Source organism: Drosophila ananassae, chromosome 3L (assembly GCF_017639315.1).
Source record: "Drosophila ananassae strain 14024-0371.13 chromosome 3L, ASM1763931v2, whole genome shotgun sequence".
In the NCBI taxonomy this organism is placed as follows: Eukaryota; Metazoa; Arthropoda; class Insecta; order Diptera; family Drosophilidae; genus Drosophila; species Drosophila ananassae.
The window spans coordinates 13,546,339-13,567,463 of record NC_057929.1 but is presented as its reverse complement, the minus strand read 5'-3'; the positions used below and the strand labels follow the sequence as shown (position 1 = coordinate 13,567,463).

Sequence of the window (21,125 nt, the reverse complement as noted above, 5' to 3'; positions counted from 1 at the left end):
AATTCCTTTGCACTCAACAAAGAAGAAATAAATAACTTTCGAGTCAGATTAGCCAACTTGTCACGAAATGCAAAATGACATTTAATACCCAACGACTTGGACGAGGACGAGGACGAGGACGAGTACGAGGACATGGTCTTGAGTGCTCCTGGCTTGTGGATCCCCCGATACCAGCTTTGGCCGCCCAGTTGATGGGCAGCAGCTGCGCTGGGGCGTCAGTCTTGGGGTAAGGACTTGGGACGAAAGGCATCCCAAGACGCATGTCGACCAAATGGCAATGCGATACGCGACGATATACATGACTGGACCTGACTTGCACTTGGCATGAAAACATGAGAAATTCCTTAGCCAATGCCGGCTCGTCGCCTGCTCCTACCTCCTACCCATTGGATTTTTCCATTCCAGAACCAGAATGCTAGACGACAGCGACATTGTTTCGAATGGCCTGGCAAAAGAAGAAAAATGGCTCTGAAATGCCATCACTACTATATATCCCATCCAAAAAAAAAGGCAAAAAATAGAGAAAGGAGAGAAGCGGAGTGAAAAAATAGAAGTGGAAAGCGAAAAAGTAATCATTGCAATTTAAAGCGGATAATCTGCATCAGACCGGATCTGTGAAACAAGAAGCGTTGCGAGCGAAAAAAAAGCCAACCGAATGCTCTAAAAAGGGTTCCAGTTCCAGTTTCAGTTGCACAACGCGAACACTGGCAATGCAAATATGCTCCTCCACAGCTCCTCCCCAGCCGCCATTTTTGCCATTTTTCCTCCTGCGTGCGTGAGTGGACACCATTTGCAATTTTCGCACTGGCACTCGCACTCCTCCACTTCCTCTGACTCTCTCTTTCTCGCACTTTTTTTTGCTTGCACGCCGAAGGAGAGAGGCAGTCATGCAGATTACAATCGAAATGACATGAAAATGTTTAGTGTGGCGTGTGGCAAAAAAAGAGAAGAAAAATATAGAAAAAGAGTGAGAATAGACAGGAAAAAGGGACCGAAATCGCGGTGGCAATGTCAAGCGGCAGTGGCAAGAAAGTGTTGCATATCTACGGGCGCCAGCCAGCCACAAGAACGAAATTGCCCCCAGGTCCCTGCCTGCCTCCAAGGAGTGGAGGTGAAACGGAAAACGCTTGGCACTCGCCGATAATGTCTGTCCTCCGGGGCACGGATCTTCCTTGGACTGCAAGAATAATGTCTTATTTGATTGTGGCCGGCAAATGCAATTTAAATTTGTTGCCAAAGCCCTTGAATGGCGAGAAGCTGACGCCAAATCGATTTATAGATTAATCAATAACTTAAAACATTTCAGTTTATTGCCACTGATAATTCAATTGGCCAGCTCTATGGCCATCAGGTGGCAATTAACCCAGTTACTACTGCTGTAAATCGAAAAGGCAACAAGTGAGAGCGGTCTAAAAAATTGCATTAGTATTTCATTAAAGCAAATTAGTGCAATCAATGGCAGATAGAGGACCGATGCAGATACAAAATGGAGATACAAATGCTGCAATCGGTTGCTGTTGTTGAATAATCTCAAGCGAGGCATTAAATTACAGCCAATGGCGCCAATAAGCACAAACAAATATCCCAAAGTGGCTGCCATTCATGTGCGTTTGCATTTGTCTGAGTGTCTGAGTGTCGGAGTGTCGGTGCGAGTGTGTCCTGTGAAAGTTGCCATTTTCCACCGACAGTTGCTGATTGAAAGTTTTTGGCGCAGAAGGATGGAGAAAAATATTTGCTGGCTGTCAATAAATATTTTGTGTGCATTGATCGAAATTACGAATCAACAATTCAAAGTATTTTGTTGTCCTTCCAAATATTTATCCAGCGCTTAGACAAGTAGCATAGCCTGAGATGACATACAATTTGCCAATTAATTAGTCAAATTTATGGCTTTGTCTCCAATGCAGCCACAGCTCCCACAGATAGTTGGGAGTTTATTAAAAAGTTGCTCCTGCTAGTTTGTCCCACATTTGTCAATAGCTGGCGAAATATTTGCAGAATCGCAGCAGCACAAATAAAAGTAAACAGAAATGTTGTTCGGCAACAATTATTTTTGAGTTAGCGCCAGTTGTTTGCCGCCATAAATCTTGTACAGCTTTCATAGCATCATAAATTTTAAATGCCATCACCAGCAGGGCAAAAAAAAACAACGAATAAAAACTGAAAATCAGAAAAGCATAAAAGAAGAAAAGGAAACCGAAATCGAGTTGGCATGTCCTCGGAACAGTGTTACTGCAGGAGGACTGGCTGTCCTCCTCTGACCAGAGTAAACAATCAATTTATGCACACACAATTTTCCATTTTACATACAAATTTGTACTTTTTTCTTTGCACTTCTCTCATTTTTGTGGAACTTTGGCCGGCAGTTGAGTCGCTCGCTGTATGCAAATATTTGTTAACTTCATTTGCTCTGAATTAAATATAATTTACATGCATATTTGTTTGCCTGCCTGCTGTCCTGCCTGACTGCCTTCTGGCCTGCCCTCGTTGTTTTTTTTTTTCCAGCAAATCCCTTTTCCACATGCCATGTTGCATGCATCAGGGCGCATTAGCCCACTCCTCCTCCTCCTGCCCCCGCATTCTTTTCATTCGGTCATTATAATTATTGTTGACATTTCGGCTTAAAAATGAGAGTGTGTTGTGCCGCGTTAATCCGTGGCCGTAATTACACCTGCTAATGAAGTGAAATTTTACTTTTGCGCAATTAAAAATGAGTTTCGAGCCAGCATGTTGCCCAAAAGTATGCTAGCCAGAGCCTTGTTTCATGTTTCTGCGGCATTCGGCCATCTTGATTTCCCCCGAAAGAAAATTGCATTCCCATTTGCATGCAGTTAATTGGCCCGGCTTTGGGCCAATGTGTTGACAGCACGAACACGGAGTTATTCAGAGCTCCGGGTCATGCCAAGGATAACAGAAATTATAGGGGAAAGCACTTATTGCAGGCAAAGAAACTTTTTAATGGCTTCCAATTTTAAGAATATCAAAGGGACTGAAAATTCCAAACAATTTATACTGGGAATTACAAGAGACTCCTTGTACAAGAAACTACATGAAAGCCTTGATAGTTACAAGGTCTGACCCTAAAATAAGATTAATTTTCATTTGGTAGTGCCAAGTGGACCAGAAACCTTCCAGGAATTAAGGTTAATTTGTGTTAATCAACGCACAACCCACTCCTTCGATAACATTAACATAAATTTGTTTCCAGTAATTCATTTCGAACGACAAAAGGACTTCCTGGCTGGCCAGATTGCCACTCCCACGATTCGAATCTGAATTATGGCAAGTGGTCAGTTCGGGGCGATTTATTAACAATCTGCTAAACATACTAAGACATTTCCTTTTAAATCTTTACTTTACAGGGCCGCTGTAATCGTGATAAACCGCCGTGCAAATATTTTCATCCACCACAGCATCTGAAGGATCAATTATTGATAAATGGACGCAATCACTTGGCCCTCAAGAATGCAATGATGCAACAGTTGGGCATCGCGCCCGGCCAGCCGGTTATATCGAGCCAAGTGCCAGCCGTGGTAAGTGCCCAGTCTAATACTTTAATTGAATTTTCCACCCTACAGACCTTTTCGGACCCCCACCCATTACCAGTTTTCCACCGGGGGAAATATGAATATTTATAAGCGAAGTTCTCCTTGCAACCATGACCATGAATATCCGAAATACCAGCCAAGAAAAATAAAATGGAAAACGGAAAATGGGAATTGAAAGTGCGCGAAATTGGGTGCCAAAGGGTGCGAGGACGGGGAATGTTTTATTCATGCAGGTCCTGACGGGGGAGAGATCCGTCTCGCTTTTTATAACAAATCGAAAATTAATTCTCAAATAATTTGCGACATGCTTTCTGTGGATTTGCAGCTAAACGACAGCCATCATTAGGAAGCATGTTGATTGTTGAAAAATGCATGAATTTTCATTATAGCCGTAGCCGTTGGCCGAAAAGGCCCAGGGCCGAAAGAAAAAAAAAGGGTAGGCCAGAGCGTGCCAAGCATAATTTGTGCCAAAACCGAAGGGGTCAGCTTATGGTCAGTGGAGGGCTTACAATGGGGTGTTGAGTCATTAGGTTTCAAAAGGGGCTGTTAGAGTAGAGAGCTGAGTGTAGAAGTACTTTAATACATTTAAGGCATTATTCATAGGTAGATAATATATCCATTACGGGGAAACATTTCGTACAAATCCATGCGGATGGCAGCTAATGTAATTACGCCCTGAAGGATGATGAATTATTTTGATAAATGACCTAATGACCAACTCAACCGAACTTTTGCAGGCCACAAATCCCTATCTGACTGGCATTCCGGCCAACTCGTACAGTCCCTACTACGCAACGGGACACCTGGTGCCCACCTTGCTGACTCCGGATCATACGGCCGTGGCCTCGCAGTTGGGACCCGTCGTCCCACAGACAGTGCAGGTGGCCCAGCAGAAAATACCACGTTCCGACAGATTAGAGGTGAGTTCCGGGCGATTCGCCCGTTTTTATAATTACTTGAATAATTCTATATATACGCTTATGTATCCATGGAAGTCGATTGACTGCGATTTTATTTACGCTTACGTTGTATTTTGTTAATTTATTCTGTTTGTTCGCCGGCGAGACTTACACGCAACGAAACAAAAAAGTTCTACTTATGATTGTTCTTCATTTATTTTATCGTGGCATGAATTATATTTACAATTCTAATTAGAATTAATCTACGTATACAATTATTGCGAACTAAAACCGAAAACATTGTACAAAAGTTTTGAGTTTTCTTAAGTTTGCAAAGGATCGAGCTTAAAATGCGATCGAAAACCAAATTCGCCAATAACCAGAATTGATTCGAAAACGTTTCTGACACACATTCGTATTTGTCTAACACCGCCAAATTAAAAACCAAATAAATCACAAAACTTGATTTTATTGTCTAACGGTTCTATTACTTTTATTTTTTAAACTCTTTTTTATATAATCAAAAAACAAAATAAGAACAAAGTATATAAGTATTTAAATTCAAAAAGATCGATAATCGATCGCACATTTAAAGCAGCTTTGCCTAGCAGCTGCTTCTCAGGAGCTTATTACGAAGCTTTCCAATCCTGTGTAAATAGCCCAAAAAGGAAATATGTCGAAATTTTATTAAAAAAATTCTTTGCACAGATATCTGCAGATTTCTTAAAATTTTATATTTTAGTTTTCGCCTAGATCTCAGCCAAGCCAATATTTTGATTTTTTGAAGAAGTAGGGGAAGCTCTTTTCATTCCATCTCCAGACCCCCTAGAATCCTAGACAATTTTTCGTAGCTCTGTTGTCCTGTAGACAGTCTTTAAATGAAATATAGAACGTCTACCCGTCAAGACGCCTTAGCGCCATAGAGTTGGTAGTCGTTGCTAGACTTTGATTTTTAGTTACTCCTTGGAGATACGAGCCATTATTTACTTTGAATCAGCAGACACCGAAATATACTATCTACAGACAGTCCAACCCGAGCTCCCCGTAACGTCTTTGTGTTTTAGTTTACTCTTGATTTTGAATAATCCGTGCATTCCCGTTGTTCTCTTTTGTTATGTTTGTGCTACGTGTTTTTCTTGTGTTTTTATCGTACTCTAAAGTGCACCAACCCCAAAAGAAATAAACAGAAACCATTTGAAAACTTATCGGCATGTAGACCAAAATCAAATCAACACAAAAAAAATATTAAAAATAATACAAAATAGAAGAAATTCCAAGAGGCAAGTACCCAAAAGTACGATAAAACAGAAAAATATTCAATAAAAAAACAAATAAAAAAGCTAACATGAATAATACCCAATTTGAAATGCATCCGTATCGGCTCTAACCACTAAACCCAAACAACTTGCCTTCAATTTTGACTTGGAACGAATCGATAAAATATATATACTCGTATATTTTTGCGCAAATACTTAACTTTTCTTTTGATGAAAACTAAAACGTAAACAACAAAAATATAAAAAGTATAAACAAAACAAAAGAAATGAACTTCTTACTGAATATCCTTCCATTATTTCCAAAAAACACACACAAACACACACACAATACACCTATACACACACACACCTTCTCCGCCTTGAAAACACACACACACACCAAACCGAATAAAAACCACCACTGATCCACTCTGAACCACAACTGCTGCCACTTTTGCTATCCGCTGCCAACGCCCAACGCCAATCTACCAATCAACCAAACAACCAATCTACCAATCAACCGATAACGATATCAACAATGCTGCAACTCCAAATGAAAACCAAACCGATTATTTGCAAAATACACCTGTGTACGAAACACACATTTGCAATCCAAAAACAATGTATTTAAAAATCAAACTCAAACTTAAAACCAAAACCGAACCGCTCGCTGATGAACCGAAAACCGTACCGCTCACCGCTCACCGCCCACCGATGAACCTCAACTTGCGCTTATATATATATATGTGTGTGTGTGTGTGGGTCCTTAATACGATGATGATGATGATGATGATAATGATGATGATGATGGCAATGATGATGATGATGATGGACTAATGATCCAGGTGTGCCGCGAATTCCTGCGTGGCGCCTGCAAACGGGCGGAATCCGAATGCCGGTTCGCGCATCCGCAGGATAGCGTCGCCAGGCACGACGACGGCTCGATAACGGTTTGCATGGACGCCGTGAAGGGCAGGTGCGCACGCGACCCCTGCCGCTACTTCCATCCCCCCCTGCACCTACAGGCACAATTAAAAGCGGCCCAAACACGCGCCACCGCTGTCGCTGCTGCAGCTGCGGTATGGCTATATACTATATATTTTTCTATACTTTTCGAACCTTCTCTTTTTCAGTTTGCGTTCGAAACATTTTTGCCCTTTTGAGTTTCCTTTTCTTTTCTGTTCTTTTCTGTTTTATGAGCTGCCTAATTATTTTTCGTTGATATTATTTTGATTTTTCTGCGAATATGTTTGCCTAATGCCCCATTTTCACGAACTGATTTCTTTGGGGACACAACCAGGACGTGTCAGTGTCAATCATAATTTGAATTAATTAATTAATCAGGGGTCTCATCTTCAAAATATATGTACGACAAAGAAATGAACTCGTGAAAATGATGCTCAAATAGCGTTTATCGTTTGTGTTCTCCAAATAACCTCAACAAAGAAATACAACACAGAATTTTACTCTTGCACTAACACACCACACAAATATATAAATATATATATTATATATATATACCCGTATCTGTATATATCTAGCCGGAGATGGCCTTAGGCCGTCTCGCTTAGTTCCAAATAGTTGATTAAATTTGCTTTAAAGACAGGACAAAAATCGTTTTAAAACTTCATTGGAAAGCTCTCCCCTCGGTATTGATTTAAAGCAAATTTAATTAGAAGTTAATGCCGCATGCAAACAATTTAATTAACTTTATGCAAACACACTCACGCCCTCACTGACTCAAAATCTCTTTACAAATATTTGTTATTCCCCCTAAAGCTGCAAAAAAAAAAAAAAAACAAAAAAAGAACTGTGTGTGTAATCGCACAAATTTGTAAAACACAAATTATGCTATTTATTTATGCTGCATATTCATTGGGATATCGCCAGTGGCTATGCAATAATCACTTGGGCGATCTCCGCTCGCCCCCCAAAAACATAGAAAAATACAAACCAATGAACCGAATAATTCTGCCTGATTCAACGTGACACATTTGGATTATGCACTCATCAGTTTGTCCACAAAAGAGCTCGACTTTTTGTTTAAAGAGCCAAGACATACAATTGTTTTTAAAGTTCAATCAAAAATAATTGAAAATATTATTAGAAACCCATCAATAGAATATAGCATTAGTTTTTTAGTAATTATGTAGAACCATCTTTCCATACCTATAGAAAACAGGGTATAGCCCGATCGTGACTTTAATTAAAAAAACCAAAATTATTTTACGGCAAGTTCAATTGAAATTAAGTCAGTTGAAGTATCAAATAAAATTTTACGGTTAATTGAAAATTCATTTGAGTGAACTTAATTATGTTTGTTCACGGCGAATGAAATGTCGCACAATCGCTGGCTGCATTCATTTCGGGTTTCGGGCACCACCGTATCATTTAGATGTTAATTTTGTTTGTAGATCAATAAATAATTATATTTTTTAAGTATTAAGCCCGGACGGTGAGCAAACAAACCTTGCGGGCGGGTCAGGGTACGTGGCATAGCGTAATCCCGGCCAGGGCAAAAATAACCAGCAACACGGAAAATATGTTGAAGCTCACATAAAACACGCCATAAATGTTGATTTTCGTCGGGCCAAAATTAACATTTATTACAACGCGTTAAAACTTTGAGCACGCAGGCAGGGCGACCAGAGAGGTGGATGGGGAACCATAGCTGGAAAAGCAGGAAAAGCGGAAAAACGAGGCAGCCGGGCAGACATGGCAGACTCGCACACATATGCCGGAGTACGTGATTGCCTCATGTCCTGGCCATGCGTGTGTGTGTGTACTTGTGCTTGTGTTTGTGCCTCTGCTGTATCCTGCGTGTCCTATGCGCCGTACTTAATTCGCGACTTAATTGCTTTCTGCTGGAAATTTATTTGACGCAACAAACAACAACGATGTCCTCGTTGCCTGGCCGAAAACGTAGCCGAACGTAGGCCCAGGGAGCTGCCGCGGCAAGAGACGGCGGGCTCGAAGGATGACACACATAATTGCAGCATAATATCGCATAAAGTGAAAAATTGTTGCAGCATTTTAGGCGTAATTCAATCGAGGCTCCACTCGCGGAGCGGAAGGGCCCGACAAACGTGATTATTGTATGAAAATGTTCTTTGATACGAACATCGCGATGTTCTCGAAAGCACACAACAAACATCCAAACACACACACATCCACACACACGCTCCTGCTGCGTCTCTGTCGCACCGCAGCAGCTGATAATTGTATTTATGGGTGCTCGTTTAATGTGATTATGGCGCTGGTAAAAATGGGAATTAAACGCTTACCTTATTGCACCTGACAACAATTTCGGTTTTTTTTAATTCGTGCATTATTTGTATATCCCTCAAAATGTTAATGCCATTGATATTTCACAATAGCTATCATGTAATTTAAATTTAAAGAGAGTGCCATTCCGTCAGAAGTGAATAAGAATTAATATAAAAAAAAAGGCCGATGCAGCGCTGCTGTTACATTTTAAAATAGTTCATTTATTTCGTATTTCTCATTGTTAATTATACCTTTTGTAGTCTACTGGTTTCAAGTTACATGTATGTTATATATCCTCGTGATAAACTGTGTATATAATCCACGTCCTGCATGCTAGGGGAAAAATATTTTCCAGGCAATTACTTTGGATTTAGAAACCAGAGTTCCGAAAACTCCTTACCCCAATATCTACTCTTTATAACGATTAGTTCAAGTTCCCTTTGTCCATTAAATATATATGTAACATACTTATCCTCTTATATATATTCATATAAAATCGACATACAAAAACAGACAAAACACAAAACTTTGCCTTTGAATACACGATGATTTTACCCTCATATAATTTCCCTGTTCCCTGTGTTATTTTGGTTGCCGTTGATAAGCGTTTAAGTTGTGTTTATTATGATTGCCGTTTGGCATTCTGGGTCAGAGCAACGTCCCCCATATGTCAGAAAAAAAGCTCCGTATCGAAGGGGATCTGGCCCCAAAACTTCGATGTGTAATACCGCCTGCCAAATATGCCACCTGCCACAAACTATAATCCCGGCATGTAAGCGTGACAAGAGCGTTTCCCCGCAAGAGAAAAAAAGCCAAAAAAAGGAAAAGCCAAAGCCCGGAGGAAAAGTGAAACTGTGAAAATTGTGGGGACGATGTGAAGGGATGAATGGTGGGCGATGGGACATGGAGGAACACACACGGCGGGAGTCCACTTTTTTCGAACCGAACTGACCAAAAATGTAAATGTCAACCTGTACAGGACACGGATACGAATACGGACATGGACTCTCGGACACGAACGACATGGATTAGTCGGGCCGGATAACGTTTGAACCGGAAAATTAACTAAAAGCAGAGATTTCCATGCCAATGAATTGTCCGGCGGAGTCTGCAGTGCCCGCCAGCCAGCCAGCTATCCAGCCTGCCTGCCTGCTGGTTTTTTATGGACTCGACCTCAATACAAATACACACACACACACTTACATGAAAAGATACAGTGTACAGGGTACACCCCACGAAGTTGTCGCGCCCAAGCGAATTAATCCATTTGTAGCATTCATTGCCAGTGACACTAGCCCGGGGCAGGTCAACAACAAAAAAAAGAGGATCAAGAGAAGAGAGTAGGGTTGCCACTTTTGCACCTTCTGACCCGCTGTCACTCTTCCTCTCCGGCTCCATTTAAATGCAAATTTGTGCACTCCCTCATATGACCTGCGCCCAAATGTATGCTAAGTTTTCGCCAGTGTGCTTTGTTTTGGTTTTTTTTCGTTATTTTGTGGTTCTTGGTTGTAAGGCACACATGTGTTTCCAGTTTGGCTGGAAATTGGGGCGAAACTGATCCATGGATTCAAAAACTATACATTGGGGTATATGATTTTAGGTCACTCTTTATTAAGTTATTTACGTTTAATATAAATGTGCAGCAGCAACGATGCATCGGTAGGTATAAGGACATAAATATCTCTATATCTATCCACTGGGCCCCCTGAAAATAAATCCCCCAAATGCGAATGTGTCAAGTCAAAGTTTGCGAATCAATTGAGCGTGGAATTGGTGAACCAGTTGATTTTGTTGGCAAGTCAATGTCTAAGCCATGTCTAAGTTAGATTGTAAGAGAGAAGATAAGTTTTATTTAGAACGTAAGAAAACAAGAAGACCTTTACTTTGCTGGCTTTCGCAAGCTTATTTTTCCGAGAGGATTCTCTCTCACCAGAGGCTTTCACTCACACACGACTAACTTGATTTTTGCTTTTTTATCGAAAACTAAAACGAATTTTTTAACATTTAGTTGGTATTTGTGACATTCTGTTAAGACTCTTGAAATATCAAATGGAAATCGTATTTATTTGAATTACCATTGATTTCTACTTGATTTATTCATATTTACTCTATATACAAATATATATAGATAATCTATATACGTAAAATTTGGTTTTTTCTATTTATTTACTTATCGATATCAAAACACTTCCGTACTCTTCTACTGTTATGTATTTTTCATCTGTTCGCCTGTGCCAATACACCCACACACACACACTGTAACCGCTTCTACGATGGATGGTATCAACAAACACTTCAAACACCAACCCTGATACAAACACAAACACATTCAAACACAAACACTTCAAACACACACGCACACACTTCAAATGCAACAACACGAACACGAAAAACACAAACAAACCGCACAAACGAAACACTCAAAATTAAAATATTTCCTCCCCTGCAAAAAATTTCTAAAAAAAAAAATGTGAAAAAAACTACGAAATTGGACACACTAATTAATTATTCATGGTGAAAATGAAAAACAAAAAATTAATTTTATGGAAAAACAAAAATGCCAACACCATTGCCGCTTGAATAATTCAAATTGAAATCTCTCAAATATTTAATGGACACATCATTTAAATGCTTGTATATTTTAATAATTTTGCATATTTATGCGTTTCTTTGTCACTCTCTCTTGCTGCCTCTGTCTAAATTATTTTTATTTCAATTTTCGATATGAATTTTTTTTAATTTTTCAAAAAAAAAATATGACAAATACGCACACCAACACACACACAAACAAACAAAACACATACACAGACCTCACCCGTTACGGCGCACCATCACCAGCAACAACAACAATTGCAACAACAGCTGAACAACAACATCAACAACAGTAACGCCGCAGCAGGTGCAGCAATCACATCGACAACAACAACAGCCACAAACAACGCCGCTGCCGCCGCTGCTGCCGCCGCCGCCGCTGCCGCCGCCGTCATGGGCCACCATCACACTCACACACTGGAAGTGGGCAAGAAGCGGGCGGCGGACACTACTGATATGTTTCCACTGGTATTTTTCTTTTCCTTCGATTTGTGTTTTGGTTTCCGGTTTAGTTTATTCCCCCATTTTGTTTTTCGTTTATCGTTTTATTTCCGTTCTAACTCATTTCAATTAGTTTTAATTGATTTTGGCTAACTTGGTTCTAAGACATTGTTGGTTGCTAACATATTTTGTTGCATGCTTTTGGGCGGTTAGAGAAGTCTATCAGGATTTCTGTCAAACCTGACATTTTTTAATAGAAAGTAAGAGCAAAGCTCAAAACTGATCATGATGAACCCTCCGTATTCAATCCCTGTACTCCTTGACGTGAAATGCTTTCAACTTTCACGTAACCACAGACCATCAACCATCAGTCGCTCATTCAATCACCCACTCACTTACCATTCATCACCCACCAGCCACCCTGTAGCCAACCACCCACTCACCCACTCACTCAGTTAGTCAGTCACATGCACATCAAAGTGCCATCAATTAACGTTTATTATCAGCATTGCCAGCTCGGCTGGGGAGTTAACCCCCCGGCATTTAATTTACAAAATGAAGTCATTATCCGATATATCAAAAGCGCAAACACTCACCGACGCACACTAATCAATACACAGACACAGACACAGACCCACACTCCCCCGCATTCACACTCACACCCACACCGGCACTGAGATACCTCTACAGTGCACACTTTTCGCTTTGGCAAGAAGCGAGTTTAACCAATTACACGTGGCATATGATAAATCACAATCACAACACGAGCACATTTTACCTTGCCAAGTGTTAATTAAAATGATTTAACCGATAATTGCCAAGGCTGTAGCTATAACTGTATCTGTATCTGTAACTATATATATATCTGTATCTGTAGTCGTACCTTTAGCGGTACGGTAAGTGTAAGTTTCTTTCTTTCGCTTTCGCCTCCGCTGCTGATTGCATTCGCGGGCTTAATTGTTTAAGTGCTTTTCCTGGTTAATTAGCTGAACATGCACCACCTGCAGCTGACTTTGTTTATCCCTGCTCCGTTTGCCGTTTACCATTTTCCGTTTTCCGTTTACCGTTTACATCACGGCCTCTCTTCACACCCACACTCAAGACTATCAAAGACATCACACAAATTTTCCACCTATTAGGACTAAGTATTTGTATCTGTTTACCCATTTATGTATATACAATGTATCTGGATAATTCCACTGTACCGTGCCCAGAATATATCCACTAATTTCATTTGTGTTCTTCTCTCCTCTTCATTTGCTCTCTTCGATTCCATAAACTATTTTGCGTTCGTTTCAAAACTCCACCTCCAAAAATATATCACTGACAACTCTCGAAATCAAAAACAACTCGTTAAATAATAACTGCGATATATATGTGTGTGCTAACCCCCGATCTGATCATCAATCAATCAATCAATCAAAACAATGTATATCAAATAACGATAACACCAATCAACAATCGACAAAAATCATACACTAACTGCATAATCAACAATAATCGAAAAATGCAAAAAAAGATGGATGTTAAAACGGTTGGTTCCATTTACTATGAAAACTTCGTAAGTACTCCCCAAAACTGAAATGAAAATCGACACTTACAGTATACAGTAGGCAGCCTACACACATATAAAGATCCTTCTGCCTGACAATCTCCATAAGAAAAAAAAATCGATAAAAACTATATATCGAGATATGTTACTAACCAGCCAAACTTTCGATGATCGCCGCATGCAACAAAATCAACCGAATTCGATCGAAAAATTACAAAAATCGTGACAATTGGATTGCTTTTTATGACAAAAATTTATAATTTACGCCTAAAATAAAATAATATAAACCATATAAACTTTGAGTTGCCAATAATAAATGCCTATTGAAAGCTACTTTGCACACACATGATGATCGGTGAACAAAAAATGAAATAAATTATAAAAAGAAAGTTTTTTGAAACATTTTTAGGCTTACTATATGTATGTCCCATCCATGTCTTTTCCAACTTTTCACTAAGCTGCACGCAACTTTCAACTCATTTAGTTGCAGATCTTGTCAAATCTTTTGAGTTTATTAAGTTTAAAGAAATGTATTGTTTCGTATATCCTTTGGTTTTGAACTTGTCACCCTGAACGATAAAAAATTGGCGAAAAAAAGCAAGCAAAGCGAATATTTAAATCCAAATTAATTAAAAGCAAGCTCGTTTGTAAGCAATTGTTATAATGGCTATGAGTAGACTAAGTGACAGGACAATCGAATGCTAACTCCTCTAATAATACTCTTTTATTGTTCTTTTCTTCCAATCTATTTTGTGTGAAATATTGTAGCAATTCTCTGGCATGGTGCCGTTCAAACGTCCAGCTGCCGAAAAGTCTGGCATTCCAGTTTATCAGCCCGGTGCGACCGCCTATCAGCAGTTAATGCAGCCATATGTGCCAGTCTCATGTGAGTATCCCCAACAACAACAACAACAACTACAACAACAACCAGTACAACCACAACAACAACAACAACAACTACATCAACAACAACAACAATCTGTATTACTACAACAACAACTACAATTAAGTAACGCCATAACAACAACAACTACAACAGCAACAGCCAGTAATAATATAATTAATAATATTAATAATAATAATACCATAAACGCTGTAATTGCTACTACCAATATAATAACATCATCAACAACAACAACAACGACAACAGCATCATCCCCATCAGCATCATTAGCAACCACAACAGCAAGCAACGCCACCACAGCCCCCACTAACCCAAGCGACAATCTCGATGATCTCGATAAAGAAACCGATACCGATAACAACGATCACACTGATCGCGACAATACCGCCTCTTCTGCTGCTGCTGGTGGTGGTGGCGGCGATGGCAATGAGAATGATAATGCGGATCAAGCTAATCAAGACAGTGACGAACCGAATCAGAATCCTAATCCCAATCAAAATTCAACTTCCCCCAACGATTGTAATACAACACAAACAACGACACCCACAAAAGACGACACAGCAACATCAGACACTGCCCCAGCAGCAGCAGCAGCAGCACCTGCCTCGCCCCCTAATGGCACCCAATCGCCAACCTCGCCAAGTGCAACCACTTCGGTGGCTGAAAGCCTCCTGCCCCTGCCGAATGGCCTGGGCGATAACAACAACTATCTGTCCTACATCAACAATAATCTTAACAATGGCCTGAAACCCATCCATCCGGACGAAGTCAATGGCGAGTCCGAGAATAGCACTAGCAACAGTGGCGCCCCCACGGCAGCACCTGCCACCCCCCGCAGCTATGCCAAGCAAAATGGCTACTATTCGGCCAATGGCCACAGCACTGGCATCCTGCCAACGCCCACCAGTTCGGCGGCCCCGGTCTCATACCAGACCCAGGTCCAGGCTCAGACCAATCTGCAGCGCATCAACTACGCCGTGCCGGCCTATAGCTACGGCAACATGTATCCTGCCTACGGCGGAGTAACCTCCTCCATGGTCAGCTTGTCCAGCTCCACGCCCTCCTATGCCCAGGCACAGATGCAGCAGCAGCAACAACAACAGCAGCAGCAACAGCAAGCCCAGGCCCAGGTCCAGGCCCAAGCTCAGGCCCAGGCTCAGGCTCAAGCTCAGGTCCAAGCGGCCTATGCTCAGCAGGCCTACGCCGCTTATGCCGCAGCTGCTGGCCTGGCACCACAAGCTGCCACTGCCGCCGGCTACTACCCCGATCCTGCCACTCTGGCAAAGGAGGTGGCCCACAAGAACTATGCGCTCAAAGTGGCCAGTGCCGCCGGCAAGCCTGTGGCTTCTTCAGCGGCCTCGGCTGCTGCTGCCTACACAGGCATGACCCTAAACAAGAGCTACATTGCTGCTGCAGCAGGAGCAGCTGCCCCACAGCCCGTTCAGGCACCCCAGCCCCAGCCCATGTCCATGGCTGCCCTGATTCAAATGCAGGCTCAGGCACAGGCCCAAGCCCAAGCTCAGGCCCAGGCTCAGGCTCAAGCCCAGGCCCAGCTACGTCAGTTGGGTTCGCTTCCCAGCTCCGGGCTGTCCACTCCAGTGCCTGGAACACCAGTTCGCTCCGCAGCCGCCGGAGCCGGAGCTCCAGCCAGCCAATATGCACCTGCCGCCCTGCTGCGCGCCCCCTCACCCATGCAGTACGCTGCTGCTCCCAACTACTTCTATCCCGGCATGATCCCCACTGCCGCCTATGCCATGCCACCAAATCAAGCTGCAGCGGCACAGCAGTACGCAGCGGCAGCTGCTGCTGCAGCCGCGGCCGCAGCCGCCCAGGGGGGTTCGCAGGGCAGCGCCATGGTTCTGAATCCCTACAAGAAAATGAAGACCTCCTAAGGAGCTAACCGGAGACTTACTGAAACAGAAAACCACACAATTGTACTTAAGACTACATGTCAAACTTATTTAGATTTAGACACATCGAAGACGTAAGATCATGTGCCTCAGTTTTCTTGAAGAACGGGAAGTGGAGAGAAGCGTTTCTTAGACTTTAGTTTAGACTTTACCATAGGCCTCATAGCGTTAGCGAACGAACCATGACACGATAGCAAGAACAGATCGTAGATCGATACTACTAACCCTAATAAACGAATGCCCAAATCTTGCAAATAGAAAACGATAACTGATAATTTGCCATTAAGTTACTGGACAAGAAACAAACGAACTACATAACCTCACTGTGACTAAAAAAGTGTTGCCATTTTCGCAAAAGAAACGAAAAACAGATGCTTTCAAAGCACACTCGAACAGAAACGAAGCAGAAGTTAGATGATAGTACTACCTAAGTTCCTTTCTCGGATAGCAATTAGTCAACTCTAGTTTTTAGACAAAGAGGTCACAAAGAAAAACGATAACCGATTACCGATAACCGATTACCGATAGGGCAGAAATCGAGAGAGAGATGAAACCACAACGAAGAACTGTGATAGCGAAAAGCTTTCCTGGGTCAAAAAGGATAATTGCCATTGCAATGATGATGATAATGAAATTAAACAAAAACAGATTTCTGGTGGTGCTGCCGATGCTGGGTACAGTTGTGTGTGCTTGTTGCTGGATGCTTTACTAATGGCGGTAGCTAGTATAGCTGACTTTCTCTATGGCTGCCGCTCATCATCCTGCTCTGTCTCTCTCTATCCGTTTATCGCTGTCTCTTAGTAATACCTAACGAGCTAGCTAGCTAGCGTGAATGCTGTTGTAATTGTTTAAAATTGTTGAGCAACGAGAAATGCATAACGAATATTGTCTAGTTTATATAGATTATGACCTATATGATATACATATTTACACCTAGCTGTACGTGCTGTATGCTGCTACCCATATACGATACGATATATACACTCACACTATGTACTCTAGCACACTCTCATCATCCCTCACTACCACATACTTAAAAAAATGATAGAAAATGAGAAAAAAAAAGCATAAACATGACCAGGATCGATCTGTAAATCGTATGACTACCTTACTAATCAAAGATCACAGTACAGTCACCACCCAGTACAGTAATCACGATCACGTCTCTCTAACACACTAGACACCCATACACCCCAACACCCACACACCGACACACTACTTCTGACTGTTAAGCCAGCTAAATTGATTTACGTTATAATGTTTTGTTATCGAGATTTAACTTTGATCCGTTGACCAGAACTATGTAAAACCTTTTGATTTTTAACGACTCTATCTCTCTATCTCTTTATCAAAATCCTGTCCATCCACCCACCATCCACCCACTCATACACTCTTTCGATTTCGATGTATTATAAACGTTTTCCTTTCTGTAATCGAAATGTTAAGCAAGAAATAAAATCATTGACAAACATAAATAAGTTTTAATATTAGATCTCGTGTGATTATCAGTTTTTCATTACGTTCTTTTCTATGTAATTCTTACGTTGATATTTATATATATTTTATTATGTACTTAATGAAGCGTTTTTAGTGTAGCTATTATATAATTTTTTAACGTGTGTTCCCCAACGAGATATGATTGCCAGAAAAAAATCTTGCGATACAAGAATAAATTTGCCACCTGACTTGCGCACCTCAAGCCCTAGAGCCCTAGATCCCCCGCCTACACCACCCCCACGCACCCACGCTACAGATAAATCCTCCACATCCGAGAACATCCTGAACACTTCACTATTCGATATATATGATAATCTCTGTAAAATTGTTTTCAATTAAAGGACTTTTAATGTTTTACAACGATTTGATGTTTGCCACTAATTCTTATCCTAATTCTAATCCTAATTTTAATTTAGTTTTGATAGTTTTATTAATGTTTTATTTGAAATACAGTGTGTTTATCTAAATATATAGTTTACGAAAAAAAAAACAAATATATATTATATTGTGTGTTGGTATTTTACTTTATTTGATTTACTTATTATGGTATTCAATTTATATTCGTTTTCTGTTGTGCCGCTTTCACATTTCACTTCTGACTTAATTTTACTTCCATATCTAGATATATCCGATCCTGATCAAAAAAAGAATAAACTACAAGCATTGCTTTTGGGCAGAGCAGCACTTTTTCCTATTTTCCACTGCCAGAGCTTTAAATTCCCAACTTTATTAATATTTATTTCCGCTATTCCTTTCGATTCGACACCGAAACACTCACATTATCTTCTAGGACTGCCTGACTTTCTCCTCTAACCCGCTTTCCCCACTCGTGCTTTTGGTCCCTCCCGAAGGGACATCCGATTTTTCTCATACCCATCTTTATATGTTCTAGCTCTTAGAATAATGGCAAGCAAAATGAGTACGCTAACGGTAGAGAATTAGTTGTAAAATCTAAATATACCAAATATCTTAACATACATACTATTATGCCTATGGCCAGCTAATGCTTGGCTTACTATATTTACTCGATAAGAAAGATGCTTACAAAACATGCAGCGAGCGACCCGACTGTGGCAACCAAATACAATATTGATCAACATATAGATACGTATAGCAAGCTAAACTAAAACTAAAAGTATACTATATCCATCATATATCTCAATGTCTTGCCTAAAAGTATAACATTATCTATGTGTGTCGTATGGTTACTTTTTTCGTTACAAATTGTAGAACTGTTGCCTCTGGCCCATAATTTCAGCAACGAAAACTTAAATTTAGAGAAGAGAAAACGCTCTCGAACTATGACCTAATGGGAGTAGAACAGAAGAACAGAAAATCCAACACACTCACCACTGCATGGCGCCAAGATATAACTAAATTACATTTCAAATCTAAGAGCTCATATTTTATTCCGCTTCTTTTCAACTTTGCATTGCACAAAAACCAATGAAAAAACACAGCAAAATACCAGAACACCAGAAAAACAGTATGTTAACAATAAAATGCAATAATATAGCAATGAATTGTCAGTTGACATTAGGATAACAATGAGTTAGGCTGATTTTGAATATACAACAATGAATTATATGAATATTATATGGAACCATTTAGAGAGCCTTGTGTGCCACTCAAATATAGTCGAATGGGTGTTCGAGCCCCCCAAAGAATCGATAACAGACAGAAGTACAGTACCGTCCAATAGAAATTCTAGTTTAGTCGTATCCACCTAGTTGCCTCCTTTTGATTTGTAGTCAAAAAACCGACCATTACACACTCACATCATACACTGAGAGAAACCGAATGAGTTATAGGGTCTAAAGTTCAAAGCCAGGCTCTCACATTGCATTCACTCCCATCGACAAAAAGTGAGCGAAAAATATAACGAATTGCATGTCGAATAAGAGAGTTTCCAAAAAAGAGCAAGATTATCGAAGCTAAAAAAAAGTATTCATAACATTCACAAAAATATATATTACGAAATATATATCAATATATATCTATACACACATCTAAACACAAGCAAACACTATGAATATGTTATATCTGTGCTAACATTAGTCGTATTATTATAAAGACAAAAATTATATTGAAATTATATTATATACGTTTTATTGTAAAAACCGTAAAACAAGTTGTTGGCTTCTTTTACTCGAACTTGGAAAGTGATCAACCCAAAACTAACATTCTATCTTTCTCACCCACTACTAATCCATAACAACAGTTTGCTGTGCGTTGTCTCTTTCTCTCTCTCTCTATCTCTCTCTTTGTTGGCTGTTTCTATAATTCATATTTTTTAAGTTTTTAAAGTTTTATATTATTTGGTATATGTATGATTTTACACCTAAGTTGGATTGTATTCATTTTGCTTATGACTTTAGTTAGGACAAGCTTCCTCGATATCTTTTCCTCAAGCGCTTCTTTGATTAACGATCCTCCATGGTAATTGTCTAGGCGTATGTAAACCTCAATGTGCTCTCTGCTCTACGCTAAAACTATATATATTTTCCTAACTATGTCTTACACACCCCACAAAACACCCAAAAACACACACACCCAATTTCCTTTGGTAGAACTCAAAAACACACATGGCTTGCTGGATGAACCAGAGATTATATATCTATATTGTTTTTGACTAAAGCTGTTCTTGTGTATGGAATTGAACTATATATATATTGTCAATATATTCAATATACTCAATATACTCACTAGAGTTAAGCGCTTATTGTAATGTTTTCAAAGAAAATGCTTCAAGTTCTTTTTAGTTTTTGCCAACATTTTGCTCTATTTTAATCTAAGATTCTATTTTTTCAAGCAAGCCACCTAATAACTATCTATCTAGATGCCACCAGATAAATTCTTTCAGTCTGATTTAATATTTCTCCCTCTTAGCATGGTCCTACCGAAACTCAAATTGAAGCTTTTCTTTGAGTATATTACAAAATTCAAGAGCGCTGATAAAGAACAGCTAAGGTGTTTCTATCCCTAACAACCAAAAACAGACTATATCCTATTCTATACCTCAGGGACCTCATCAGTTTTCTTTGTTTTTTTTTTTTTGGAAAAGTTATCGGGGAACTTACATAACTGACATATACAAAACTGCTGTTCTTCGATCAGATCATATATTTAGTTATGATTTATATTCATTTAGTTGGAATTTCTACCTGTGCTCAATTTGATTTTCTATCGTTGTACTATCTTTTCGATTGGAGCGTAATTTGTAATTTTTCAGCATGTGCTCAATGAAACCGAACTTTTT

The 21,125-nt window shown here is 40.1% G+C and overlaps 1 protein-coding gene across 36 annotated transcripts in view; it reads left to right on the top strand.

Annotated features, from left to right (window-relative positions):
• LOC6494313 (protein muscleblind) overlaps positions 1-21,125 on the top strand; it is a 151,199-nt gene that overhangs the window by 119,369 nt on the left and 10,705 nt on the right. For 7 of the 36 annotated variants that reach the window (XM_044715913.1, XM_044715911.1, XM_044715917.1 and 4 more), the window contains exons 4-9: positions 3,363-3,533; positions 4,286-4,468; positions 6,549-6,782; positions 11,779-12,030; positions 13,523-13,564; positions 14,324-14,441. In XM_044715913.1, the coding sequence (XP_044571848.1) occupies positions 3,363-3,533; positions 4,286-4,468; positions 6,549-6,782; positions 11,779-12,030; positions 13,523-13,564; positions 14,324-14,441 (1,000 nt within the window). Of the gene's footprint in view, positions 1-3,362; positions 3,534-4,285; positions 4,469-6,548; positions 6,783-11,778; positions 12,031-13,522; positions 13,565-14,323; positions 20,946-21,125 lie in introns of those variants that run through there. The other 29 variants (XM_044715908.1, XM_044715909.1, XM_032450430.2 and 26 more) reach the window with 15 other exon arrangements.